The sequence below is a fragment of the Besnoitia besnoiti genome, chromosome VI (genome assembly GCF_002563875.1).
Source record: "Besnoitia besnoiti strain Bb-Ger1 chromosome VI, whole genome shotgun sequence".
In the NCBI taxonomy this organism is placed as follows: domain Eukaryota; phylum Apicomplexa; class Conoidasida; order Eucoccidiorida; family Sarcocystidae; genus Besnoitia; species Besnoitia besnoiti.
In genome coordinates, this window is record NC_042361.1 from 282264 (window position 1) to 309682 (window position 27419).

At 59.7% G+C, this 27419-nt stretch overlaps 4 protein-coding genes across 4 annotated transcripts; 2 read left to right on the forward strand and 2 right to left on the reverse strand.

Annotated features, from left to right (window-relative positions):
* Positions 1-1317: 1317 nt before the first annotated feature.
* BESB_064770 (uncharacterized protein) lies at positions 1318-9247 on the forward strand (the record flags this gene model as incomplete). The annotated part of the gene is made up of 3 exons (XM_029364872.1): positions 1318-2088; positions 2598-3353; positions 3884-9247. 3 exons carry the CDS (start codon positions 1318-1320, stop codon positions 9245-9247), a joined length of 6891 nt encoding a protein of 2296 aa, XP_029218455.1.
* A 2185-nt stretch (positions 9248-11432) lies between these two features.
* On the reverse strand, positions 11433-14478 carry BESB_064780 (WD domain, G-beta repeat-containing protein; the record flags this gene model as incomplete). Its single annotated transcript, XM_029364873.1, has 4 exons — positions 11433-12336; positions 12768-13060; positions 13574-13909; positions 14254-14478. The coding sequence occupies 4 exons, from the start codon at positions 14476-14478 to the stop codon at positions 11433-11435; spliced, it is 1758 nt and encodes a 585-aa protein (XP_029218456.1).
* A 1265-nt stretch (positions 14479-15743) lies between these two features.
* Positions 15744-22604, forward strand: BESB_064790 (uncharacterized protein; the record flags this gene model as incomplete). Its single annotated transcript, XM_029364874.1, has 12 exons — positions 15744-16148; positions 16635-16795; positions 17288-17375; positions 17861-18081; positions 18371-18455; positions 18833-18912; positions 19381-19464; positions 19934-20072; positions 20453-20562; positions 21164-21347; positions 21681-21824; positions 22248-22604. The coding sequence occupies 12 exons, from the start codon at positions 15744-15746 to the stop codon at positions 22602-22604; spliced, it is 2058 nt and encodes a 685-aa protein (XP_029218457.1).
* Positions 22605-24263: 1659 nt separating this feature from the next.
* Positions 24264-24902, reverse strand: BESB_064800 (uncharacterized protein; the record flags this gene model as incomplete). The annotated part of the gene is made up of 1 exon (XM_029364875.1): positions 24264-24902. The coding sequence occupies one exon, from the start codon at positions 24900-24902 to the stop codon at positions 24264-24266; it is 639 nt and encodes a 212-aa protein (XP_029218458.1).
* Positions 24903-27419: the final 2517 nt, after the last annotated feature.

Sequence of the window (27419 nt, forward strand, 5' to 3'; positions counted from 1 at the left end):
CTTGACCAGGAACATGAAAGTCTGAAGGAAACAGGAATCATGGTGAACGCGCTGGGGCCGTTTGTCGTGCAAAGCTCGGAGGAGGGTCTCCGAGGCTGCGCTGGGGGCGTGTGCGGACAGCTGAAGGTCTCCTTCTTCGCTAAAAATGGAATGCCCTCTCTCTTCACTTGCCATCATGGCTGAGCTGAGCTCTCTTCCCAAATTGATTCTTACACATCAGAGGAAAACACTGCGTCGTTCTTCATGTTCTTTTCTCGTTCTCTCCCGGCACTTGGGGGTCTGCTTTTCTCCGCCGATCTTCATGTCTTGCGAAAAAGCTGGGGGGGGGGGGGGGGGCAGCTGTCGTTCGGTGTCCGGGTTCCATTCGTCTATTTATCTCTTTTCCTCCACCAAAGAAAGACTTTTTCCCGTAAAATTGCTTCCTTCCCGTTTCCATCCCTCGTCCTCTAACAGTCGAACTCTCTCAGGCAACAGCCAGAGCGCTGTCCTCCGCACGCTACGCGTCACCTGTGACCTTGGCGCTCGCCATTCTCTCTCCTTTTTTGCCTTTTTTTTTGCTTGTCTTCTGTACTCTCTGCCTTGCTCTCGCACACCGTCTTTGCACACCTTTCGAAAAGCTTCTCAGATAGTAGCAAGACCGCCTTTTGTCCTCGTTTTCAAACCCGTCTAGCCCGAATCGACCGCGCCGCACAGCGAGAAGGAAGGGCGACCTTTGGCACACTTCGGCGAAGGAGCAGGCAACGAACAAACCCCGCGCCTTTCTTTTCCTTCTTTGCTCGCTGAGGCCCTTCTCACGCCCTCCGCCTCTTGCGCCTCTGCACGCAGACACCTGGGAGGAGTCACTCAGCGTTTTACGACAAAGGTCTCGGGCGACCACTTGGCGATTCGCGCGAGCTGTGCCCGCGGTGGCACGCGCCAGGCGAAATGCAGTCACAGAAGCGCCCGTGCGTCATAAGCGGACTGCAGCGAGCAGGAAGGCGCTCCTGTTTTTTCGAAAACAGATAAAAAGCGCACGCAAGAGTTCTCCCCAATCGCGCGAGGGCGACGATGAGAGGCCCCAGCCGCCGCCCCGTTCTTTAAGCAATTTTTTCACTAGTTATTTTTTAAGAAATGTCTGAATTTTTAGATGAGCTAAAAATATCTTTAAATCGAAAGGGCTTTCTTAATGGTGGAAATAAAACGGAGAGAAGGAGGTAACGGCGCAGACGGATGAAGAGAGGTACCGCGCCCCTGCAGCGGCCTGCGGCTGCCCCCCAGAGGAGAGAAGAAGGCCGACAGAAAAAGCAGAGCCAGGGTTTGGGGTGCGAGTAGAGCAAAATGGACTTGTCTACCGAGAGCCGGAAGTCTTCTTTCGAGAAGCAGACCCACGATTCGCCCCTGGCTTCTGATCTCTCCGCAACGACTCCTCTTTCCTCGTCGCAGTCTCCTCTTTCTCCATTCTGCGTGCCGCGGCTTTTCTCGCGGCAGTTCCTGCCGCCGTGGTTCGATGCGCCGCTGAGAGAAGCGACTCTGTCTGCGCTACCATGTTGCCCCCGGTGCTGCAGCTGCGCACAGGCGCGGCCGCCGGTTTCTCCTCTTTCTCTTCGAGGGACGCTCTCTCTCACCGCCTGCGCGCCACGCTGCGGCCGTGGGGGAGCTGCCGTCCGACTCTCGTCTGTAACTTCCTCTTCGCGGCCTTCCTCTGGTCGCCCTCCGCGCCTTCCAGTCCCCGTTCGTCCCTCCTCCCTCTCTTCTTCGTCGTCTTCCTCGCTCCTTTCTCCCTCTTCTCTCGCTTCGCCTTCTTCTCTCTCTGCCGCTTCTCTCGCTTCACCTTCCTCTTTCTCCGCGTGGCTCGCTTTCACTCCTCAGGCAGTCTCTTCGGGGGATCGCGACGCCTCTTGCCTGGGTCCACTGGAGACGGAGGACGCAAGCGCGACTTGTTCAGCTACACGCGATGGTCAGCCTGCGGCGTCGCCGCGGATAAGCGGCGAGTCTTCAGGCCGCAGGGTCTTCTCAGGCTTCCGCTCCCACAGCGCATCTCGAGTGTCCCCCGCCGCCTTTTTCTGCAGCCCCGAGCAACGCGGCGGCCGGCAAACGCGAAAGCGAAAGGTGAGACGACACGCCTGCGCTCAAGGGCCGGAAGAGAAGTGCAGATAAGCAAAAACGCGAAAGAAATGCGCGAGGGGCTCCTTTTAGGATGAAAAGTTCACGTCCTCCTCAGGCATGAGTTGCTTTCGCTTCCCGCTCTACAGAGGGCGGAAGATGCGACAACGTGCACCAGCATCGAGGACAGATAGGAAAACAGAAACCTGCTGGCTGTTTTCTCGCTGCTGGCGCCTCTCGACTCGAGTCCGTTGCGCCAGCTATCTCTGACGTTACATGCCTGTCGTCTCCTGTTTCCTCCCTCGAGTTCGAACCAGACTTGGACTCCTGCTTCGCGTGCACGCCTTGCGTAGCTTTCTTGGCAACTCACCACACGTTTGAAGTTTTTCTCTTTCCGTGATGAAGCACCTGCGCCACCCCCCTTTGCCTTCGTCCAGCGCGCGAGCTACTCGCGGCGACTCATCTCGCTTCGAGCTTTTTGGTTTTCTTTCCGCTCGTGTCTGTTCGCTGTGCAGGCGCGCAAGTCTGGCTTGACGCCCTTCCTGCGCCGCATGCGTCTCTCGATCTACCGTGCCTCCTCGCCGCCTTCGCTGGTACCTCCGCCCGCCCCGCCGTTGCCGCCCGCCGACTCGACGCATCTCTCTAAGAACGAATCGCGTCTTGCGCAACACCGACGCCGCACGCGCACTCGGCTCTCGCTCCCCGCCCTGCAGAGCTTCGCATCGGATACCGAGGAATGTCTCACGACTCCGGCGAGATCGCTAGATGCCGGCGCCTCTTGGGCGCCATGGCCTGCCGCCGCGAGGGCGACGACAGCGCGGCGAGCGAGTGGAGGCCGTGGAGACCCCGCAGCTGCGCGGGGGGAGAGCGGCCGCGAGGGAGAGAAGCTGAAAAAAGCCGTTGCGGACGCCTCGGCGCCTGGCGAAGAGGCGCGGGAGGACGCATACGAGGCGGCGCCGCCTCCGCGGGGGTCAGGCGCGTGCGGCTGCGGCTGCCCTAGGTGCGGCGGCGGGGCGTCGCCTCTAGTGAAAGACGCAGGCCCCCTCGCAGATTGCACCGGCGCGCGCAGCGGCGGAAAGCAAGAGAAGAGCGTGACGCGAGAAGGAGGAGGAGGACGCTGCGAGGCAGGATCTCTCTGCATGCACCAGCGAGAGGAGATCCAAAAGCAGATGGAGGCGCTCACGAGCCTGATTTGGGAGTTCGCATTCGATCCGCGCGACTGGGAGAGCTTTAGACGCGTCGACCGCGCAGGTCGCCGCTTCGCGGAGACGGTGGGCAAGTGGCAGCAAGGGGAAATGGGGAAAACGTGAAGAAAATGAAAGAAGAAAGATGGAACTGAGTGCAGGAAAAGCGCCATGCTTCGGTGGGATCGGCGCCGTGTGCCAGAGGGTTTAGGGTTTAGGCGACGAGGCCGGCAGCAGGATGCAGCCGAAGGGAGAATAAGTTGCTGTAGAAGCTGTGCCTCAAGTAAAAAAGCTTCTGAGTGAAAAGTATCACGTGAAAGAGAGAAGAACAGGCGTGAGCAGAGACGAATGCAGCTGACAAGCACTAGCAAGGGAGAAGCCAGCCGACAAAGCGAAAGGCTGCGGGAAGAGCCGCGCGCTGCCTCTGCGTTTGCACTGCGAACCACAAGGGAACAGAGCGCTGAGCCCTCGGAATGAAGCGGAAGCGGCCTCCACACGCGTTTCGTCTTCCTGTCCTGTTTGCCCGACTCGCTGTCGTCTCTAGGCGGCTCTCTCTGTTCTCTTCCCCCCCCATGAGTTTCTGCCGTGTGCAGGTCCTGCTGTCGCGTTTTGTTCAGGCGCTTAGCTCTTCTCTGCACTTGCTGCGTTTCTGCCCGGCGCCCGCGGCTCGTCCGGGGGTGGCGCGCGCCTTCTCGCGCGTTCGCCAGCTCCTGCCGGAGCTGCTGCTGGACTGCGCGGTGAGCGACTTCCTCAATCCGTCTTCTTTCGTGGCGCGCTCTCAGGGCTCTTCAGCGGGTCCGAGCAGCCGCGGGCGCGGAGGCGCGGCGGTGGCGCCGCTCGACAGCGGGTGTGGCGAGTGGACTGTCTGGCTGTACGACCGCGCGGCTCCAGTGTCTCCGCGGCTGCTCGCGCCGGGTGCCGCCGCGGGGCTCGCCGCCCGCAGCGCCCCAAGTCTCGCGCAGGCGCTCGCCGGAGCCGTGGAGACACTTGAGGTCGGAGGCGAGTGGGTCGAGTACGCGGAGGGGACTTTCCTGGCCTGGGGGAGCAGCGCGCGCCAGGGCGAGGGACTCGGGGCTGTCGACAGGGAGGCAGAGAGGGCAGGTTCGGTGGAGAAAGACGCAGGCGCCGGCGACCACGCGACCGTGAATCTTCATCCCCGAGCTTCGCGCGAGGCCTCGTCATCCCCGGCGTGCGCCTCGACGGGCTCTCTCGCTCGCGCTGGCGCGGCGTCTTTCTGTTTCTCCCCCCTGCCGCAGGTCTCGCCTCGGCACTTCGCGCAGGCGCGCGAGGCGTTCCTTCGCGCCTATCGGCAGCGCCTTGTGAGTGCACTCCGGAGTCAATCCCTCGCAGGAGCAGGCCATCGAGCGGCAAGGCAGTCGCTGCCTGGGCGGCTCTTCGCAGCAGCGGCGGGTTCTATCTCCTCTTCTTCGTCATCCCCCCCCTGCGTGGAGCCGATTGGCTCGACCTGCGGGGGGTGGAGGGCCTGTGCTTCGCTGCAGTCCCCTCGAGGCCGCTCGCCTGCGGATGCGCCCGCTGCTGTGGCGTGTAAGGCGGCTGCAGCCGAGGCGGCTGCGACGAGGCGCGTCTTCGAGCTGCAGAAAAGCCGTGCGCCGGCCTTCCTTGCGGACGAAACGCACCCGTTCCTCTTTGACATTGTGTGGGCGCGGCCGCGGGAAAGCGACGGCGGTGGCTGTGGAGGCCCGGCGCCGCAGGCGCCGCGGGCGCAGGCCGTTACGCCAAGGTGGACCGCCAAGCTGTCTCCTTCGGACTCTCCTCGTGTTTCGTCGCGTCAGCCTGCGCCGGGCGTCCCTGCACTCTCTCGCGCGTCTCCGTCCGCGACCTGCGCCTCTCCAGTCTCTCTCGCCTCTCCGGCGTCTTTCTCCGCGGCTCCTCCCCACTCGTTCTCCTCATCGCGTAGAGTCGGCGGCGGGGTTGTAGTGATCTACCGCGCACCCTTCGACGTAGCCGCGGCGCTCAGCCACAGCAGGCTGTGGGGCTTCCTCTTTGCGGCTTTCGCGCGAGGACTTGACGCGGCAGTCGAGTGTCTCCGCGTCTACGATGCGGCGGGACTCCCGGTCTCCTGGAATGGATATCTGTCTTCTCCGTGTCCGCGCTGGGCGCCGTCCCCCCTCTCGTCTCTTGCGCTCCCGCGGGCCCCGCCGTCGCCGTTTCCTTTTCTCTCCGCGCCTGCCTTGTCGCCTCGCGCAGACTCGCCGCCGGCGTCGTCCGAGGGCGCGTTTATCTCTGCTCTTTCTGTTCTGCCGTCTTTTTGGCTCGGGTCGCGCGCGGCCTCCCGCTGTGGAGGCGGCGGCTTGGCCCCGGTCTGGCGCGTGCGGCCGCTGCGCGGTCGCCTGCAGCCGAGCGGGGAAGCCGGGAAGACAGTCAGAGACGTTTTGCTGCAGCAGCTCATTGAGGAGGGCGCGTTCTGCTATCTCCGCCGCAGAGGATACACCACTGAGGGCCTGTATGTCCGCGCCGCCCCCCCCAGTCTCGCGGCGCCACCCTGGTCCCGCCCCGAGCCTGGTGCTCCGGAGGGTGCGTCTCCTGGATGTCGACAGAGGCTGCGCCACGCGGGTTGGATTGCACAGGCAGGAGGCCTTCGGTCGCCGCGCGAGAGAAGCGGCTTCGGCGGAGGGGGGGGCCTGCAGGCATTCGATGGAGGCTGCGAAGGGCGGGGATGGCGTCGGGCGCGAGAGGTCCCCTGCGAAAGAGGCTTGCGCGAGCCTCGGGAGGAATCGCGCGCGTGGGTGCGAGGGAGAGAAAGCTGGGTCGGATATGCGGAAGAAGAGCGAGACTCACTCTGGAACTGGGATGGAGAGGACACCAGGCGCGGCGCAGCGGCAAACGTCCAAGAGAAGTGGATACACGTCCCGCCTTTCCGCCTCTCGCTGACGCCGCGCGCCTCCTCTGCTGGGGCTCCGCCGGCCTGCATCTTTGCCTACGAACAGGCGCTAGACGAAGAGAGGCGCTGTCGAGAGGACGAACAAAAACCATGGAGGCGAGGCCGCGCACATTCCGCGTCGCTCTGGCCGCCGCCTCCCGTCTCTCTTCTGCGGCGCCGAGAGCTTTGTGCCTCCCGAGCGATGGACTGCGCGCAATGTCGGGGGGCTGCGGTCGAGGAGACAGGCCCTTCTCGGGGCCTCGGCCTCGGCGCGCCGGGCGAGGCGACCTCCCAAGGCGAAGACAAGTGTCCGCTGGCACCTACTTCCGCGCCAGACGCCGCTCTTCTCTTGTCGCGCGACGCCTTCTCCCCTGGCTACTTTCATTCGCCCCTGGTCGTGGAGGAGGGCGAGGAGAGTCTCCGCGGCACGGGTCGCGGGATCCCTCAGGAGCCGGCGGGGGAGGCGGACGGGGCGTTCCCCGCCCTCCACGTGTCTCCGCCGGCCTCGCTGAGCTCCAGCGTTTTTTCCTTTGTGCTCTCGCCAGCCGCGCAGGGGCAGGCCGCCCCCTCGCAGCTCTCGACGCTTTCGCGGCTCTCGCCTACCCCCGGGGAGGACCCGGAGTGCCCCCCTGGGCTGCTGTCGCTGTCAGTCCCCGTCGCCGCGGGCTTCGAGGCCGCGACCAGGGCGTCGGCGGGAAGCGGGCGGCAGCGCGCGAGGCCCTCGTCCCCGTGGGGGGCCTCTGGCGCCGTTTCGTCGCCGGCGGCAACGGCGCGGCCGCGGACGCCGCCATCCGTGTACGCGCCGACGGCAACCTCTCTGGCTTTGCTTCCGGGCGCCGCCTGTCGCAGCCGCCCCCGGCAGTCCAGCGGAGCTTTCTCCGCGGAGTGCCGCATGGCGCCGCGCCGCCGCGTCGAGCGGGGTCGCACCTCGTCCCGCCTGCCGGCTGCGGCCTTCCTGTCTCCGGCGTCGCCCTCGCTGCCCCACCACGGGGCGCGCGCCCGCGGCGCTGGCGAGGAGACGGGGCGCGTGACTCGCCGGCCGCGGCGAACGAGCAGCGGGTGGAGCATCAATGTGATGAGAGAGTCCGACGAGCGAGCAGGCGAGGCCGCAGCACGCGCCGGAAGAAGAGAACGGCGGTCGACGTGGCTCTTCGGGACTCCCTCGGAGCTCGACCCCAGGCGGCAGCGGCGCCTCACCGCGACGGCGCCGCTGAGGCGGCCGAGGCACGGCCGCCGAAGTGAGTCGAGCGACTGGGGCAGCGCACCCTGCGATGAAAATGAAGAGAGCCAAGACGCGCAGACCGTGGAGAGCGAGGGGCGAGACGCCGCGGAAGATCCGCCCGAGGCCGCGAAGCGTGGCTGCGGCAAAGCCGGGGAAGGCTTTCCTCCATGCCTGCGGGAGGCGGACACTCGCAGCTACGCGGGAATGAACAGCTACAGTGGACAGTTCTCTTTTTCTGTCTCTCCCACTCTCTCCCTCAACCGCGGCTGCCAGATGCCTGCGGCGACGTCCGCCTCTCCCTCACCCTCTTGTCTCTCTGCTCGAGTTCCAGCTTTCTCTTCGCCGGCCGCTGCATCCGCCTCGGCTGCGTTCTCTCCCTCGCCTCCCCCCGCCGGTTCCCCGCCGCGCCCGCGATGGAGAGACACAGGGCCTCGCCCCTCGCCCCTGGCGCGGTGCGACGAGGAGGAGCTCCGCGGGGAGACGTGCGCGGCTGGGCTCGCACCCGTCGCGAAGAACGAAGAGTACACAGGGGAGCAGGCGCAGCCAGTTGAGGGCGACAGAGCGCCGCATGCATCGCGGCCAGGGAGCTTGCCTCTCTCGCCGTTCTCCGCGTGCCTGTCTCCGGTCGGAGACACTGAGAACGGAGCCGACGGGTCTGCAGGAGCCGAGGGACAGGAGGCGAAGCGAAGGCGCAGGAATAGCGGCCTCTCGCCGCTGCTGCGGCGGCTGAGTCTTCAGGGAGGAGAGGGGGGGCAGATGGGGCGGGTGGCTGCAACGCGGTTCACGGGAGAGGAGGTGCAGGGCTTGAAAGACGGAAACCGCGGGGGACAGGACAGACCAGAAGAGGAAGGCGCGGAGGGCGCGGACGCTCGGGGCGCGCCGCAGACGCCGCTGTTTTCTTCATCGGCGGCGTTTGCGTTGTCGAGCTCGTCGTCGTCTCTCTCCACGCGGACCTCCATGCGGAGCGTGAGGACGTTCTCCTCGCATCACCTCTGTTCCGCCGCTGCTAGGCTGAAGAAACACTTTGCGCTGCTGTCACCCGACGAGGCGACGCGGTCGCAAAGCACGCGATATCTCTCCGCTTCCTCCCTCTCTATCTCCCTGCCGTCGACGGCTCCATCGCCGCGGCCGCCGGCCTCGCCTTTGCTGCAGTCTTCCTCCTTTTGGTGCTCGCCTGTCTCGTCGCCTCCCTCGTCTCTTCCCTCTCGGGCGTCGCCGCCCCCTCCGCCGTCTTCTGCGTCTTCTGGTTCGCCCTTGTCGCAGGGCGGGCGGTCTACTTCGGCCTCGCGTGCGTCCCATGGAGAGCCTCGCCCTCCGTCGGCTTCGCCGCGCCCGTCTGCGGCGCCGTCCCCAGTTGCTTTGGGCGCGTCGAGCCCGCCAGGGGGCTCGCCGCCTCTCTCACGGCGGCGGCAGGGACAGGTGCGAAGGGCGACGGCGGAAGATTTCCGGGCCGCGCAGAGGCGACAGCCAAGGACTCCGCAGAGCGCCCGCGGATGTCAGCAGCAACTCGCGCGAAGCAGGCGAGCACACGCTGGTGTGGAGAGTCAAAGCGCCGGCGGGAAGGAGCGAGAGGGGGGCCGCGGCCTCATGGCGGGCGCGGAGGCTGAGAAAAAGAGACAGGGCGGCGCGAGAACGCCGCCGCCAGCTGCGCGCGCGAAGGCAAGGTGCGAGGCGACGCCGCCGCGTCTTCGCCAGCCCGTCAACGAGCAGAAGCGGAGAAGAGCAGATAGAGAGGAAAATTCTGAAGAAAAAGGCACCAAGACGCGGCGAACTGAGGCCGGCACTGGTCAGCCGAAGCGCCTGCTCGGCGACGCAAGAGGTGGCGCAGCGTCTCGTCGGGTTTCACATTCGTCCCGAGTGAACCTCTCGAAACGCTGATAAGCACTTCGCCGCGCAGGAGGTAGGCAGGGTAGCCTCGTGTTTCTTTTCCGTATCTTTTTCATCTGTCGCCTTTTTTGCCTATATATATATATATGTATATATATATATATATATATATAGAGAGAGAGAGAGAGAGACACTTGGACACAGAGACGCATATATATATATATATATGTAATATGCGTCATCATATTTATCAGGGTTTTTATGCATGCAGACCAAGAGACAGAGGGAAGCGTTGACTGTTTTTTTGTAATTTCCGCTTTGGAGAACTTAATTCAGAGTCTTCGCCGTCTGACTTTTTCAGCGTTGTCGAAGGGATGCGGTCTCGCGCATTTCTCAAAAAACTGTCGCTTCGTCGCGACCTGCCGGCGTCTTCGCGAGGCGCCGCTGCGTGCTAAGGATCTAGATCTTACGCTCCAGTCACTTAAGAAAAATGGCATTCTACGGACACGCGTTCCGCCTCTTTTGCATATGCAGGAGGCAACTCCACGACGCGATTTCGCTCGCCTACTGACGCATAAATGCAGCTGTCGTGATCCCCCTGCGCCAGAGCCACAATTGTACAGGGCAGGTAGCATAAAGCCGCGGCAGCTCACGCACGCAGGCGACGCTCAGTTCAAGAAAAGTACTTAACATGACGCTGGTGAAAAGCGCAAGAGAATCTAGATCCGGTAAACAGAGACCGTCGAGACTAAACTAATTGTCCAACTCGTTTCATGTATCCGAAAACGCGGATAGTCTTGTCTCAGAGAGGAGCACCCCACCCACGATCCTACAGATCATCCTAGCAACTGCGGAGGACAGGTATCTTGCTCTTGAGACCGGCAGAAGGCCGGGAGCATCCGTGAGAGACTCCGCAAGCTAAAAAGTAACTATTCTACCACAAAGCCGAAAACAAACGAGAAGGGTGGCTCCCCCTAAGTTCAGACACACACGTGAATACATTCGGATCAGAGCTACGTCGAATCCTATACACACAAGAGTCCGCGAGCCTCTAGGCAGAGCATTCAGGGCACTGCTCTGCGAGGGACCTAGGGACTAACGTCCTGACGCCTCTTCTCTGTCGCCACAGCCTAAGCCTCCATGGGCCTGTCGTCGCCTATTGGGCGCCTGCGACTCGCACATCTCCCTTCTCGGGTGAGCGCTCTGCCAGGAGACGAAGAGAGATCTAGAGTGGGCTAGCTCTGAGTGTATGGCAACGCATTTCAGGGCTACTCTAGCTCGGGGAGTATGGCTGCGAAATTCCTTCCGCCTCAGAGCATCGTCCATGCCTTCTTTCACAAAAATCCGGAGGTGCAGGGTTGCCACTCCCCCGCCTGAGGCTTCTCCACAGGCCCACGCAGCTTGTGGCCGTTTTTCTGCTCGTCGCCAGAAGACCGCCGACGCCGCAGTTTGAGGCGAGAGACAGTCCCCATGCGCCCGTCAGTTGTGCGCTAAAAGGCTCGTAGAACTGCTCATGCATGCCTGACTCTGCGGAACCCCATCGTTCCCACCAACACATACACCCTTTCCAGATATCTATCTATCCATATATATATATATATATATATATACGAATATATATGCGCAGTATACGTAAGGCTTGCCTTCTCTCTCTCTAATATATATATATATATATAGAGAGAGAGAGAGAGAGACTTCTGTGACCGCTCCTAATCCGTCTATATCGATGCGTTGTGCACGTCTGCACGAATGTGATCCGGTTCGCGACGCCCATCTGCAGCTAGTGTCTGCGATGAGAATGTCTCTGTTAACGAGGACCGAAAACAGTGACTCCGGCCTGAGCGCGTTGCGCCCTCCTGCGCCACCTCAGCCGTCGTCGTTCTTGCGTGTGAGCTGACGGCGCCCTTCTTTCTTGTTTAAAGAGAGACTTCAACAGAAGCGGAGATCGCAGTCTCTCGCGATTTAAAAAGACAGACAAATGCACGCGCGGCGGTGCCCGCGTCCAGCCAGCGCCAGCGACACACTTCTCAGACGCGGGACCCTAGTCGGTCGGCGAAACCCGGAACCCTTTTCTTTACCGTCTTTCGCGACCTCAGCTCGCGTCCAGAGCCACTGCACGTCGCAGTGGGCGCGCGCGCGCCCAGTCCAGCAGCTCCTCCACGCTCTCTCCGCAGGCAGCTTCTCAATCAATTTTCTTCCATTCCAGCCGATTCCGCAGCGGCGGTCGCGCCGTGTCTCACGTCGCCTCGCCCTCGGGTTCCGCAGCGTCACCCAGTTTTCGCTTTCGCGCGCCCTGCTCGCCGCCCTCCGTCGGCGTCGCGATCTGCGCGTCGCCAGGAGCGGGAGATCTGCGCCCGACCAGCCAGGCCCTCGCGATCCGCGGGAAGGCCTTCACGGGCGTCCGCGGCGCTTGCGAGCTGCCCAGCCAGCCGTCCCAGTCTTCCGCGTCTTCTTCCTCGTCGCTCGTCTCGCTCCTCCGCGCCGACGCGTGCCCAGCGGCGGCGGCGGCGCCGGCAGCCAGCGCGTCCGGCGCGTCGCTCTCGCAGATTGGGCGAAAGCTGCCGCCACCTACGAGGCGTCGGGCGCGCTTGCGTTTGTCGACGACTTCGCGGTTCTTCACGCAGCGGACGGCGACGGGAAAGTCGCCGGAGAGGCCGCCGTTCTGCAGCTCGACGAGCTTCACGGTCTGCATCGCGTCCCCCGCGACGCCGCCGCAGACGCCGCGCGACCAGAAGCGCATCAGCCGGCTATCCGCGGCGGAGGCGAGGAGATTCCCCAGCGGGTGCCAGTCGAGCGCGACCACCGCGCCCTCCGCCCGCTCGCTGGGGCCGGAGGGCGCCACGCCGCCGTGAGCCTCCTGCAGCTGCAGCAGCGGCGCGGCCGGCTGCAGCAGCGAGAAAAAGGTCAGCTGGCCATGGTTGTCGCCAGTCACAAACAGGTTCGAGTGCACAGGATTCAGCGCGAGCTGCAGCGGCTCCGCCGCGCCCGGAGCCCCCCCCGACGCCAACGAAGAAGAGGAAGACGAAGCGGAAGGCCGGGGTACGCGAAACAGATGCAGCGGGCGCAGCATCCGCAAGTCGATCGAGCGAATCAGCGTATCGCGGCTGCACGTCAGCAACAGCGACCCGTGCGGATGGAAGCTGAAAAACGCAGAAAACAAACACATTTCCCGCAGACAGAGTGGGCGCGCGTGAGCAGACGAGACAGGTGGAGCCGCAGACGACGCGAGGGCGCGCAGCGGAAGCGGGCGCGTCAGAGACGAGGCCACAAGCGCCAGGCAGGCTCTCTGGAAAATGAAGAAAAGAGAGAGAACCAGACAGAGACAGAAAGAGAGGGAGAGGGAGAAGACGCGAGCGCTTAAGCGTCGCGCCTCTCCCGGGCGGGAGACGGCATCAGCCGCACCGTCCACGAGGCAGCCAGGCTCTCACGTGTGAAAAAAGCTTCATCCACGGCCCCCTCGGCACACGCGTTTTGAAATAGATTCACTTCCACGCCTCTGTGCATGGCTTTCTGCAGATTCAGGACGCCGGATGTAGGATAGACAGGCTCGGTCTCTCGCGGCGCGCCTTACACGACTTTGTTGATGGTGCCTCGATGCGGCTGGAGGGTCGCGACGGGCTGCGCGTCGCGCGGATCCCAGAGGTAAATCCAGCTGGACTTTGAGCCCGAGGCGATGAGTGAGTTGAGGGGATGCCAATGGAGGCAGGACGAAGAGCTGCTGTCGAGATTCGGCGCGCGGAGGACGCGCGACACCGACAGCCGGTTCACGTCCCAAATGAGCGGGTCCACGGTGTCTGCACATCCCGCGAGAAGCTGCGACGTGAGCGGCGACGCGGAGAGCGCCAGAACGGGGTGGCTAAGACCCTGGAGGCAGAAACCACCCGCGACGCCGGAAAAAAGGCATGCAGACGGCACAGAACGAGGCGAAACACATCCAGACAAGAGAGAGACTCAGGCGACCGCGACCGCCGACCAAAAAGTGCGAGTCCCAGGCCGCGGCACCGCGCGCGCCTGTCGTGCCGCCCACCCGGTAGGTCTCTTTCGCGAGCGCGCAGCTGAGACACGCGGCACTGAAGCAAGGCACATCGCACTCTCTCCGCGGCTGCGACTTCTCGCCTAGATACCGTGTGCGTGAAGAGCGTCGACAAGTAGTGCGCGATCCAGAACTGCACGGCTCAAATCGAGTCAATAAAGATGTTAGCGCTCCCCGAATGCTGAAGACGACTCCGGGTAGGAGATATCGACAACCGAGTTCTTCAAGAGGGCAGCACAAGACCACCAGTTTTTAAGACAGCTACACGTGGTGGATGTCAACATGCTACGAAGTCCGAGGCTCGGTTTAGGATGGACATCGGAGGGCTCTCCCGGCCTGCGCACCTTGAGAGGCTCGTTTTCGAGAGGGTTGAGCGCCTGGGAGAGGACGACGACGAGCCCCGAGGCGTCTCCGACGAAGAGCCTGTCGCCTGTGCCGCTCCACTCCATCGCAGTGATCGCGCCGCCACCTTGCGGCAGGCGCTTGAGGTCTTCAAATCCGAAGAAAGTGCCTGACCAGACCGCCAGCTCGCCCGGCTGCGTCCCTGCCAGCAGCCGCTGGCCGTTAGGGAACCACTTCAGGCGAGTGCAGGCTGTCCGCGTCCGATTCACACAGGAACTCGCGAGGAAAGGCGTGGCTGCAGTCCCCGACCACGGCGGCAGACTGTGCGGAGGCAGGACCTGAAAGAAACGGAAAAAAGAGGCGCGCAGGCAGAAGGAGCCACACCCAGCGAGTGAGGCGCGGTTGCGCTGCGCGTGGTTGAGGGCGGAGCACGCGGGGAAGTGCGGGGGGATGTAGGGAGTTTGGGGTAGAAGAGTTTTTTCTCCTCTCATTTCTGTTTGACTCGCTCCCTGCTTCCTCTTGCGTGTCTGCATACGCAGAGGCGCCCGCGGACTCTCGCGGCAGGTCGGCGGCGCCGCGTCTCCGCTTGCGGCGGCGACTCTTTCTGGACGGCGAGGTCGCGGCGTCGAGCCCCCGCGTTTTCCTGTTCACACTGCGGCTGCGTCTGCTTTTCTGCGCGTACCTCTCGGCTCCAGAGAGCGTGGGGGCGGCTCGCGCGGAGTCGGGGCCAGACGCGGTGTTCATACACCCCAGAGGTCAAGAGCGGAACGACGGCGGAGACGCCGTCAACCGCAGGCCTGTCGATGCCCAGCCGGGTTTGCGCGAAGCCTGAGAAGTTTCCGCTGTCATCTGCGAGGCCTGCGCCGCCGCCCAGCGAAGAAGAGAAGAACGCGCCGCCGCCGGCCATGCTGCAGACAGAGGAGAGAGGAGTGGAGCAGAGCGAGGAAGGAGACGCAACGCGGCAGACGCAGACGGCGCCCAGAGGCGCGGAAACGCGACGGCGCGCGTGACTGGAGAAGCTCGACGCACAAACAAAGAGAGAAGAGTGAAGAAAGAAGGAGAAGAAGCGGACACGAACGCGCGCAGACGCCAGGGGAACAATGACACTGCACGCAAGGTGCGGACGCAGAAAAACAAGGAGAAGAGAGAAAAAGAGTGCAGAGAACGGGTGGACGCGCGGAGCGAGAGAGGAGGAAGAAAAGACGAGACGGCCGCCAGAGGGAACAAAATTAGCTCTTCATTTTCGTGGAGCAGCAGCGAGAAGCGAGGCAGTCGCTCCCTAAGAAACCAAGCACATGCTGGCGAGAGAAAGATGTGAGACGGGGATCAAGCGAGACGGGCAAGGGAAAGGAAAAGCGAAGGAAGATGCCGTCTGCGACTCTTCTTGCAGCACGAAGAGGAGTCCAGCGGAGGAAAGGCGAGAAGGAAAGAGAGAAAGAAGAGAACGCGAGGCTGCCTCCTTCCTCCCTGAGGAGTAAAACGTCGAACGGCCAAACAAGAAGAAGAGAGAAAACAGAGAAAAAGGAATGGGCAGACGGAGAGCTGAAGAAGGCGGAAAAACGCAGGCGCAGCTTTTCGTGCATGTGCGCATGAAATCGATCGCATACAAGGAAAAGTGGAGAAACAGAATCTTCTCGCTCGGCCCTGTATACACATATTCTTTACCTTCTTCTTTCAATTTTTTTACGTCTGTCAAGGGACGTTTGTTCTCTTCAGGTGGTGCCTCGTCGGAGCGGGGGCCCAACTGAAGGTTGTCTCCTTTTCTCTCTGTTCGTCTTCTGCCTCTCTTTTTCTAGATTTCTTTTTCCTTTCTTCATCTTCTTCGCTTTTGAGGCCTCACCGTCACTCAGGTTGCGTTTCCTTGTCCTTCGCTTGTTTCCTTTTCCACCTTTCCTCAGTCTGCCTTAGGATCCCCTCCCTCTTCTCGTACCTCTCTCGTCTCCTCTCTCTCCTCTTACTCTGTTGGCGTCTCTCCTTCGGCTGCGTGCTCTTCCGCGCACGCAACTCTCAGCAACCCTTTCCTTCGCTTCTCCTCTCTCTTCGTTTTCCTCCGCCTGATTCTCTTCTCTCTTCATTATCTATGCGTCTCTTCTTCCTCCGTCTTCTTCTTTCGCGGCTTCGCCTCGAGATTCCTTCCTCTCTCTCTGCAGGCACCGATCCGCGCATTTCACCATGAGGCTGGCGCGGAGAGGGCTGAGGCTAACGCGCCTCTTCTCGCCTCTCCTACCTTCTCCGCGCGCGCCGCCGTCGCAGGTTTCGCCTTGGGGCGCCGCGGGCTCCTCATCGCTTCTTTCTACGACTCGCCCCTGTCGATCTTTTCCGCCGGCTGCGACGCCTCCCCGCCGCGCGCACTCTCACTCGTCAGCCTCGTTTCCGTCCTCTTCCTCAGCTCCTGCCAGCGCTGTGCGTACGTGCTCTTCTTCTGTCTCCTCTCTCGCCTCCTCCGTCTCCTCTGTGCTCCTCGTCTCCGCGCGCTGCGAGCGAAGAGCTTTCAGTGCCTCGGCCGCTGCTGCGAAGCGCTGCCTGGCGATGCTCAAGGCGAAGCCTGGACTGTGGAAAAGTCTGCTTCAGGACGCTGTAAGTCCTCACAGGCAACATGGAGGAGGGCAGGACTGGAAGGGATATAGAGCTCGCGGCCTCCGAAGAGCTAGTCTTCGCATCCCTTCTCGCTTTTTCTTCTCCTCGCGGTCTGCGAGGCCTCGCGAGAGGCTGAAGGGGCACTGCCGCATAGCTTCCGCGGCTTCCTCGCGGCTCTCTCCGCGCGGAGCCTCTTCTTTTCTCCCCATGATTCTGTCGAGTGCACGATCATTTGAGGTCGGGCGTCGTCGCTCTGCCTCTGTGATTTCCGCCTCTTTCATCGCCTACTCGCGCCACCCGCCGTCGCCCGTTCTTTCTTTCTGAATCCTTTGCAGTGCATGTCGATTTTTTCCGTCTCTCCGCATGTCTCGGCGTGCCTCGCGGCGCTTCGTCTGTTCGTTCTTCGTGATTTCCGTGTCTTCATCTCCTCTGCTGTATGTACACCTCACCTCTTCGTTTCTCTCTGTTTCTGCGGTTGGCTCGCAGCTGCGCGCCAAGGTAGCAGACCCCGCATTCCTGCGTCTTGCCTCGCGCCGATTTCTCGACATCTCGGATGAATTCTACCCCCCAGAGTGCCTGGAGGCCCTCGAACTCTTCGCTTCAGTGCCCTTCTCCGACGAGCCCCTACTCGCAGCTGTCACGGGGAGGTAAGCAGCCAAATCGCGAACCTGTATATATATATATATTCATATTTATAGACATATTTATACATATATACATATTTATACATATATATATATATATATATATATATATATATACGTCGGTGAGCGGGTGCGGGGATTAGGGGATTAGTGCAGTTTTCGACTCTCGCTGGTCTGTTGTGCTGCTTCGCTGTTGCTTTGCGTGAATTCTTTGCTGGCTGTCGCCATTTTTGGCTTCTCGGAGACGTCCATCAACAACAGAAAGCAGGCAGTCTCTTGTTTCGTCTTTCCGCCAGTCTCCCGATTAGGTGATTGCCCTGTCCTGTAGTGGCTCGCTGCGCTACCGCTCCGCTGCCGCCGTTTGCTGCCGCGAGTTTGATTTTTGCGATTTTCTGGTCGCTTGCCGCATTTTGCGGCAGCAGCCACTGGATACTCGCGTGCTTCATCTATCGAGAAAGCCGTTTTTGAAGTAAATTCAACTCCTGGTGACTCCAGGCTCGACGACCTCCTCACGGATCCCTCTCCGAAGCGCCTCGCAGCGCTGATGGGCTTCTACACGCGCCTCGGGTTTTCTCATCCGCTGGTATGAACAGGACCTTGGCGCTCTGTTGTTGAGCCTCCGCGATCGATGGCGGCGGCGCCCATTCGCAGACATTCGCCGTGTTAAGCTGCCGATGCATGCGGAAAAAATAGGTCAACGACCTGCAAGGGAGAGCCTTAGCCTGTGAAAAAAGACGTGCAGCGAGATCTGTGTCTGCGAGACGAATTTTGTGCAACGGGGCCTGCGCGAGTCTCCGCAGGGTGCGCGTGTATTTTCTTGCATGTTCCCGCCAGGGCACATGCATACATGCTTACTTCGGCGGAGTCTGCTGTGCTTTCACACATATATTTATTCATATATGTATTTATATGTATTTATTTATATGTATGTATTTGTATCTGTAGTGCTTTACGTGTATATACATATATATATATAGTCAATTTCGTATGAGTGCAATTATATATATATATATATATATATGTCTTCGTAAGTCATTCGCTGGCAGTGCTGAGTGTGTGATGGTTTAGGCGCAGAATCCGCTGACGCAGCAGCTGGTGGCGAAGATGCATGCGGTCGACGTCACGCTGCTGCCGTCGCTGTGCCGTCACGCCAGCGCGCTCTTCCTTGAGCCTCACGTGCCCGTTCTCGACGGCCTCTCCACGCAGGCGCAGCTGCTTCTCGCCGCCGGGCTCGCGACTGGGAAGGAAGGAAACGAAGAGGGAAAAAGAGACCTCAGCGCGCTCTTCAGGTGCGCACGAGTTAGCGAGAAGGGAAAAGTCCAGACGCCTACATACAAATGCGTATATGCATCTACGCATGTATGTATGTATGTATGTATGTATGTATTTCGTATGTGTGGACGTACGTATGGATCTCTCTCTCTCTCTATATATATATATATATATATACGTATGACGCCTTGTAGCGGTCGCTGTAAGTCACACCGCGTCTCGGGAGCTCGTTTTTCTCTCTCCGGGTTCTCTTTTTCTGCTTTCGCGTGCCGCGTTGATTCAAATTTCCCTCGTTCTCTTCTTCAGCTGCCTGGAGAGCCTCAGCCGGCAGCGCTACCGGCACGCCGCGTTGATTGAAGACACCCTAGTTTGCGTGGAGCGCCACAGCAAGGTGAGGAGCCAAGCAGGAAAAAGGATCTTTTTAACACATGCGTGTTTTTTCGCGCATCAAAACGTCCTGTTGTCTGTTGTCTGTGGACGGCCCCCCGGCACAGCCTCTGGAGTTGGGTGCGGCTGGGAATCAGAAACTCGCCAAAGGAGCGGTAGAGTGGGTCGAGTTGCGACACATCTGTCATTTCGCTCGCGGCTCGCTCTGAACGCACCGGACATCTCCTCGTTTCCTCACTTTTATGGCACCATCTATCCGCCTGCAGGAGTCGGTTAGATTCTCATGCGACGGCGTGTATATGCTTGCACGACTCAGTTCGCCTACGCGGCGAGTGCTCAGAGGCCATCGTTTTGTCTGTTGACCTTCTCGTTTTCTCTCAGGTGCTGTCGCTGCAAGATTCGCTTCGCGCCGTCGCTGCGGCTCGGCGGCTCCACTTGGCAGGCGTGGAGGAGCAGCTGCGGTAGGTTCACCATTTTATAATTCGACTTCCGTAATGAAATTTCCCTTCAAACCCTAAAGCCCTGGAGTTGTTTAGGGTTTAAGCGCCCGCGGTCGAAGCGGCGCTGAGAGAAGCGCTGACGTCACCTAAGACCATATGCGGCGCGGCGTTGAAATGCGTTGACAGGTCTCTGCGCCTCTCTCTCAAATGAGCAATTAGTATGTATATACTAGTCATGAATGCATAAGATCTATTTGTGTGTATTTCTTTATATTTCTATACATATCTATTTATGTGTATATATATATTCTTGCGTAGGTAGACGAGTGTGCACAGGTCTGGTATTTGTCTACGTAAGTGTCTAATGATTGCGAATGAGAGGACAGCGAACGGCGGAGCGTGCGGGTGAGACGGGCAATTCTTCGCAGCAGGTCTCGGGCTCTCTCTGTCGTCAGTTCGCTCGTTTTGCTCCCTTTTTTTCCCTCTCAGAGCACAAGTCGACCAGCAGGCGGAGCGCGCGATGGAGCGCGGCGAAGAGCTTCTCGGGCTTCTGAGGCTCCTCGACAGGCTGAGGTAACTAGGCGACGGGGGAGGAAGGAGGACTGCACGCTGAGTTTCAGAGATTCAGGTCGTTTGTCTAAAGGTCTCACAGACATGCCCCTTGCGCGCAGGCGCGCAGCATGCCTCATGGAGCTTCTATCTATTTTCCGCATTCTCAGGACCTGTTTTTCGCCAAGACGCGCGTGCGTATGCCCAAATGTGGACCCGCTCGCGCATGCGCACGCATACTAAACTGTATATTCACCCGGACAAATACCGGACTGTGGGTAGTGAAGGCGGCGTGGAGGCCTGCGGTCGCTGACGGAGGATTCTGGCACCGGGATTTCAGCTTCTACTCCCGACATGTATCGCATTAGCAGGCAGAGACGGGAACGATGCGCGCGCATCTGCCTGCATAAGGCCACGTGTGCGTGTCGACCTCCTGTTTTGGCGAAACAGATGTGTTCCTGCGTCTACAACCTCCGCTTTTCTTTTTCTGCAGGCTGCGCGATGCCGCCATCCTTCAGAAGGCCCTCGACGCGGTAGAGCTCCACAGTCAGAAGAAGGGTTTCGCCACGACGCAGATGCCTGAGGCTCTGCTGCATCTCGCGCGCCTCGCGCCCTCGGATCTGCCGCTGCTGGTGAGGCCTCCTCGCTTTGACGAGCGGAGACGACCAAACTCCCGCGATGGCGTCCGCAGCAACGGGGGAGGCAGATGCGAGATGCGCAGCAGTCTGCACGCATGCGGCAGCCCCACCTGCGTCGCGGAGCATTGGGGAGAGGCGTCAGGTTGGCGGTCAGTCGTCTCAGCGTGTGGGGTTTGAGGTGACAGAAGACGAGCGGAACCCGGGGGTGTGTGGGATCTGAGTGCGCATTTCTTTCTTTTGGGCCGTCGTCTTAGGCGGCCAGTCGGAAGAGCTTTCTCGGCCCAACGCGATTGCTATCGACTTTCTCCACTATGAGCTCCTCTTGCCGCTGTGCGATCCACCTCTTGCCTCGTTGTGTGGCTGTCTGCGTGCAGGTGGCGCTTCTCTCGCAGCCTTCGCTGGTGGCGACGGCGTCGAGCTTCTCTGTCTCGCAAGTTCAGCAGCTCCTCACCGCGTCCTCCTTGATCCTCTTCCAGCACATCCAGTGAGAAGAAAACAAATTTTGCCGGGGTCAACTCAGCCGCCGCGCCGGTCGCTCTTGATAACTTGCTACTAGCCACGGTGCCTCTAGCATGCCTTTGAAGTCATGCTCGCGGCAGATATGTACATATATATATATATATATTTCCATATATATGTATATGTCGACTTGAAGTGGTATACCTATGCAGAATTAGGCGTTTAGCGGCGCCAGGCGTCTCGGTGATCAAGTTTCATTGTGAATCGCGTGTGTGGAGCGGCTCAGCCGGTGCTGGTAGCCAGACGTTCGTTTTTCGAAACCGAACTGCTCACTCAACTGGGCTCCGAGGCATGCTGACCGAAATGACGATGCGCGGGGCGATGTCGCAACGCGAGCTCGTTTCCACGTCTGGATTAAGTCTTCGAATCGTTTTCAAGGGGGCTGGCAGCCGCTGAGCAACGGCGTGCGATGCCTCGCCCTAAACGGTTCCGCGGCGTTGGTTCACAACAACGCTGGGTTTCTGTTTCCACGCCGCGTCTGTCTCTTCATCGCTTTGTGTGGTTTTCTCGACGTCTCGATGTTTTTTTTCAGTGTGAGGCCTCTTTCTTTCGGCGTGTGCCTGCAGGCGGCGCGAGGGAGCGATCGCCGAAGAGCCACTGCAGGCCCGCGCGGTTGAGGCTCTCGCGCGGACGGCGGAGACGCTTCTGGCGCTACTTCAGCCGCAGTACCAGAGTCTAAACCTGCGAGAGAAGCGCGCAGTCAAGGAGGCGGCCGCGCTCTTGCTCCTAGAGGCACAATGCGCGCCGCGGGTAGGGAAACATAAACAAAGAGGGAGGAAAAAGCGCGGAGGCAGAACTGAACCAGGGCGACAAAATTGGGAGGGGGTGGGTGGCACCTGCGTTCACGGTGGCTGCGGCAGTGGACTCTCAAGCACGGCCTCGTGGAAGAAGCACTGTGGCTTCTGCCTTTGCAATGCGCTGTTGGAGGCGCCCCTAGCTTTCGGTCTCTTGTGTTTATTTCTCACGATCTCCAAACATGTGCGCCGCTGGGGATGTGCGCCGGTCGCTTTGGATTCGACCCGAGGCTGGAGCTGATACGCTCTCCCCACTTCTTTTTCGAACGACCCGTTTTTTGCCTCGCAGGACGGAGTCGCCTCTTTGTCGGGCTTCTGCTTCGCGCAGAGAGGCACGATTCCCTTCTTGAAGCAAGTCGAGGAAGACGACGTCGTTCCCCCTCTGTCTCTCGGGCCTTCAACAGTGGACTTCCGCAGAGTCGAGTTGGTTGACGTGAGCAGCATCTCGAGAAAGAAAGCGCCTGCAGCAGGAGCGCAGGAAGAAACCAGGGGGCAGCGATGCGTGGGGGGGCTGCGGGGGCCTATACGTACTTGAGCGGCACCCTGTCATGGTCGGTTCCTCCAGCGCCCAGTAGTGGTGCTGATGTACGAGCGCACCGACGCCGCCGTGAATTTGTTGTTCTCTATCTCGCTGGAGGTCTCCTTCGTAGACATCGCACGTGCCCTCAATGCTCTTTCAGAGGAGACTCCAGTCGCCCTCTCTTTGCCACTGTGACAGTTCGTTTGCCTTCTTCGTCGCATGCATGCCAGGAGGGCCTGCTCTTTGCGCAGCGCTAGGCTAGCTTTCGGTCGCCTGTGATTGTTGCGTCTCTGCAGTTTGAACACTTCGGTATGCGGCTGGGTTGTTCTTTTGCAGGCGTGCGCGCGCACTGTGCTCATCGCCGACGGCGCTCGCGGAGATGAGCCGTCGAACCCGCGCCAGAAGAGCGCCAGCGGCGGCGCCCAGAAGCACACGACCCATGAGAAGGGCGCGCAGCTGCCGCGTGCGTTGCTGTTTGTTGCGCCGGGAGACTCATTTGCAGAGGGGAGCTCGCCGGGTGCGAAGGAGGACAAGGTCTCTCTCGTGCTGGGCGGAGTCGTGACAGATCTGCCTGCTGCCGTCACTCCGCAGGCCGCGTCGTCGCTCTTGATCACGCAAGTCGCTCTCCAGAGGAACGGCATTGACGCGCAGGACGTTCACATTTGCGCAACGCGAGCACTGAGCCTCGACTAGGCGAAAATAAAAGGGCGTCGGCGGAGAAGGCGGTATACGGGGATTGTGCAGACAGCGACTCAGGAGCAGAGGGCGGTGCGAAAAAAACGCCGAGGGAAAAGAGGCAAGAGAAGGCCCGAAGGACACGAAGGACCGACCTCATGCATGCGCGTGGAGGAGCGGATTGCAGGAGGAGTGAAGAGACGCAAAAGAAGAGGGATCCATGGATCGAAGCCTGAAAAGTCGATTGATGCCGGCAAGTCGCTCACGCAGAGACGCGCTGTGATGCGTGCGACTCTGGTTCGGGTGGCTTAGTGCGTCTGAGAAGCGGCGTCAGCTATCAACAACGGTGAAAGGTCTGTTTGTGAGGGCTTAGAGGATCAGAAGGCTGGGGGCCTCTCTGAACTGGGCTCTCAACACCATTTGAGTTATTTTCACCTCGTCAATATATGCACGCGTCGTCTTGGACGATAGGCATAAACGCTGCGCCGCTATGCGGTGCGGTCGATGGCTAACGCCCTTCCTCGCTCCCTAAACCCTAAAACCCATTGTTTTTATAGCCGCACATCGTATCCCTTCCAGCACATACAGAGGGCAACGGCCGCAGAGCTGTTTTTTCCATTCCGCGTAGCCGCATGCGGTCATGTGCAGGCCTACAGTCGTCTACTATTTCACAGTTCTAAAAACGTATGATGATGGTTGTGTGAGGGCGCTCGAGCAGTTGCCGGCTGCAGGAGAGGCGTCCATCGACTTGTTGAATGGTTTGCATTCCGGGACTTGTGTGCAAGCCCCCTCCTCAGCATTTGCAACCCTGTTTTTGTCCCTGAGTCATTCACCGAAAGGGAGGGAACATGGGCAAACGGCCAATAGTTCTGAGGGGCGGCATAGAAAGACAACTGCAAAAAGCTTTAAAAGCAGATCTTGCTTTGGGACCGAAGATGATCTCTCATGGTGTGGCGGCTGTCAAATGAGGCAGCAATCCATGTCATTTTGTAGCCTCGTGTGGGCTGACGCTAATGCGGAGTGTAACAAGAAAGGTCGCAAGCGTTGCTTCGTGTGCAGTGGCAAGACGTCCTGAGTCTCTGACTCGCACCACTGCCTTTTGAGAACCCGAGCGCCAGAGACTTCCCCCTGCGCTTCGCTTTCTCAGATATGGTGTCAACATGTAGAGAGCCGCATGGAAGTGTACTGTGAGGCGAACAAGCAAAAGCTACAGCAGCAAGCTGCAGTGATGGCAGGTAACGTGGCGCGCACGGATTCGGTAGGGTACTGTGTTTGCCGGCATGACCCTGTGATGTTCGATGTCGCGTGGCCAGAATAGGCAGCTAATCTCCTTTGTTGGGCATCCTGAATAGCTTTTCTCTCAATTGCGGCTAAGCGGTGTTTCAGACTGGCACACTGACACCGTGCGTCCACAAATATGTCACACGGTCAGAGACTACTCTGTGGTGACGCGAGCGACGGGCGCAGCGCGCTCTGATCATGTTTTAGAATGTCCACGTTCTCCCAAAGGACACGGGACTGAGCACTTGTGGAGTGCGTTTGGCATACAAGTTCGCATGCACGGCAAATGGGCTTGAGAAGACCGAAAACAAGAACATGGGGTATCGATCCCGCAATACGAAGGACTGGAGTCCTCGAGGGGGGGCTGCGCGCGCCCGGTTTTTGCCGCGCTTTGCACTAGGCGGAAAGGAACCAAAGGGACGACAGGACGCTTGCCATTGCGAGGCCAACCGTGGCGCGTGTGGCAGATGCATGGATGATAAGAGTGAGCCCGGGTTTCGTCGCCTCAGTCGACGGCTCTCCGAGGACCTTGGGGGCAATTTTGTCCTGCACCACCAAGCAGAAGCTCACGAACTCTCCATCTAGTTGGTCAGCCGGAGGCGTGACGAATTTATAGATATGTTTTACCCCGGCAGTCTTCTTCTCTAGAGGACCGGTAGTTGACCAGCGATCTCCGGACGCTTTTGGAAAGAGCGAACCCATAGTCACTGTCTTATCCAGCTTGCACTCCGAATCGACGTAGGCGTAGCCTGTCGTGGTCCAGGAAGTGGGCTTGATCTCGAGTCCTTCGTCTGTCTTGTCCACCAGCGCAAAACTCTGGGCGGCCTGCAGCCAGACTTCTTGTTTTTGGGAGGTTTTGATGCCTTCCTTTTCAATGATGTGCAGATAGTCCGCCGGCGGCGTACTGTCCTCAGGCGACACGGACTCAGAGAAGACGATCGTGCAAGAAGACGAGAACGCGAGTAGCACCACCAGGGCGAGCATGCTTCGCTGGGGGAAGCAGCCCAGACTACACGCGATTCCTGAGTTCGCCATTTTTACGGAACGACGGGCGACAGGTGGACACTAATTTCCAAATCGCACCAAAGTGGGAGTTTCAGGTTGAGTTTATCCGCCAAGGCACGCTGGTGAGGGCAGCTGAAATAAAGCCAAAGGAGCAGGCAGTTGCTGGTAGTACTTTAACGACTAATGGCGAATCACGGTGGTGCACGATTAGAGTGCACCTAGGTGTCTTGTTCTGTTGCACTAGTGCGGGGCCAGCTTTCCTGAAGAGCTTTGTACTCCAGGTGAAAAGGAAATGTTCTAACCACTTACTGGTTTCGTCTACCGGCCTATGGATAGCATTTCCTCATACGGAGTGCGAAGCCACAGGAGTGCCCTTCGTAGGTGTTGCGGGGAGGAGTTTAGAAATCGTGCTCCGTGCCGCCGTGCGCCCCAGGTGCTGTGGGCCCGTAACGCAGGAAATCGTGGAAGGTCACTCCACCGCACCTTTTTCTTCTGAGAATGCTCGGTCCGCTGCGAGACGGCATGCAGAACTCGGGAAGGACTCGTGCCTACACATGCCTCAGGATTTTCCAACGGCTGGGGCGAGCACCGGACTCGTATCACATCCATCCTGTTCAGAACACTCTCCCAGAACAACCTTTTTGTCGTACAGGACCGGCTGCTACAAACGCTCCAACAGTTAAGTGCGTTTCCCCGTTTCTGCGGCGACCCGGTACTCCCCACTGGAGTTCCTTCTCGACTGCGGTTTCTGGCCTGACTTGGAGTTCGACCACCTGCTCCCTTCTCGTCGGCGCACCTAGCCGGCTCAGTACACCACCCCCATCCACACTCGATGACAGTTCGACACCGTAGAAAGACAGGGTTGCAATATGCGTTAGCATCGCCTTGGGCACGCAAGACAAACAACTCCACACACATGCGCCGTTGACCCGCGTGACAAGCACTTCCGCGGAGCCCTGGTCGCGCCCGAATCTATCACTGGCAAAGAAAAGATCTGTCGATGCAGCACGTGAAAAAGGTTGTCACAGCAACAGCGTTAAACATGCAAATTCCTACAGTCACTGTGTCTTTAACATACTGACTGGTGACCTTGGAATGTGCACGAGAAACAGCCATATTAAGGGTTCTGCAAGCGAACCCTTAACTTCTAAACTCACGTAGGCCATCAGCAGAACATCACCGATGAACCACTGCTGCGCGTGTTGCTGGCATGACTTCCGCCGTGAGTGGCTCGCAGGAGTCACTCACGGCCGACGGAGCCCTGAACGGTCTTGCACTTTATTTACGGTTTGAAGAACAGCTTACCACACCTATATCCGAGATTTGACAGGAGAAGTGCTTTTTCTGAAATCAGACATTTGAAAGGTCGCCATATTACGCCTCGGCTGATTCCGGCTCACGCTACTGCGCCGTCAGCACTCTGCTGGCAGAACGCGTGATTCTCTCTGACGCTGCCACCTCCAATCACGGCGAGAGATATGACCAGACCACACCTTTCAAGAGCCATCTCCTTTCGAGAATATTGTTGGACTGGCTATTTCTGCCCTACATAAGGGCGCCACCGGGGAGGAGCGTAGCACCACATTGGGCAGTGAACAGAAAGTTATCGCCACTGAAGTTAACAATCGGCACGTTCTGAATCTGCTACTTGCCTAAGTGTAGAACCGGCGAAAGTACGGAGCAACAGCTGCTGCATCCCGGATAGGCGACTCCGTCTCGAGGGCTCTCGCATCACACCATCGTGACCACGCTTCACGAGGCGTGCTACGCTGTCAACAGACAATCCGCAATGGCAGGGCAGTGTACCGGCATCTCGTATCCGACAAACCACGCTGATTCTCTGTCCAGGATCGGTTGAGGAATATCAGACACACAGTGGTGCGTATATACTCGTTTCGAGTGTGGTATTATCGGTCACAGCGGCGGGCATACGTGAGGAAAGCTGGCGCGAGCACATGTGTCTGCGCACATGCGGCAGCCGCGCCATCCGGAACTCTTGCTGCGGCGCATGCCAACAACGAGCCGCTACGGGAATGGCCTGGCGCGCCCATCCCACGCCATACAGCCGTTGGTTGCATTTATTTCTCTGGAAGGAACCCACTAGTATGGGTTTGGAGTCTAAGAGATGCTACGCTCAATGTCACACGAGCTTGCGTGCTCGGACGAGAGTTACCATCATCCGACAGGGCAATCAGGTGGCGGGTTTGAGGCTTGTCCGCCAGACACATTGAAGAAGCTGGCACAATGTGTTGGGTCACCTCTCCTTTGCGGCACTGCCCTAGACAGAAACAGAGGGCGGAGACCAACCTTCCTGAGGACTGAGAAATATGTTTGTCGAGGAGGCGACGACAGAGGAGTGGAGCGCGAGTTTGCAACGCCCCCCCAAGCGGCGCGCGCTTGGCTCGCGCAGGCACCCTTCTGTGGCGCCTAGAGGAGAGATGTGTAAAGACCCACTACAGTGTTTGTGGAAACACTCGAAGCTCTCAACTACAGGCTTGCGTGCGTCTCCTAGCCTTGCTTGCTGGCGGTGTCTTCCCGCTCAGCAAG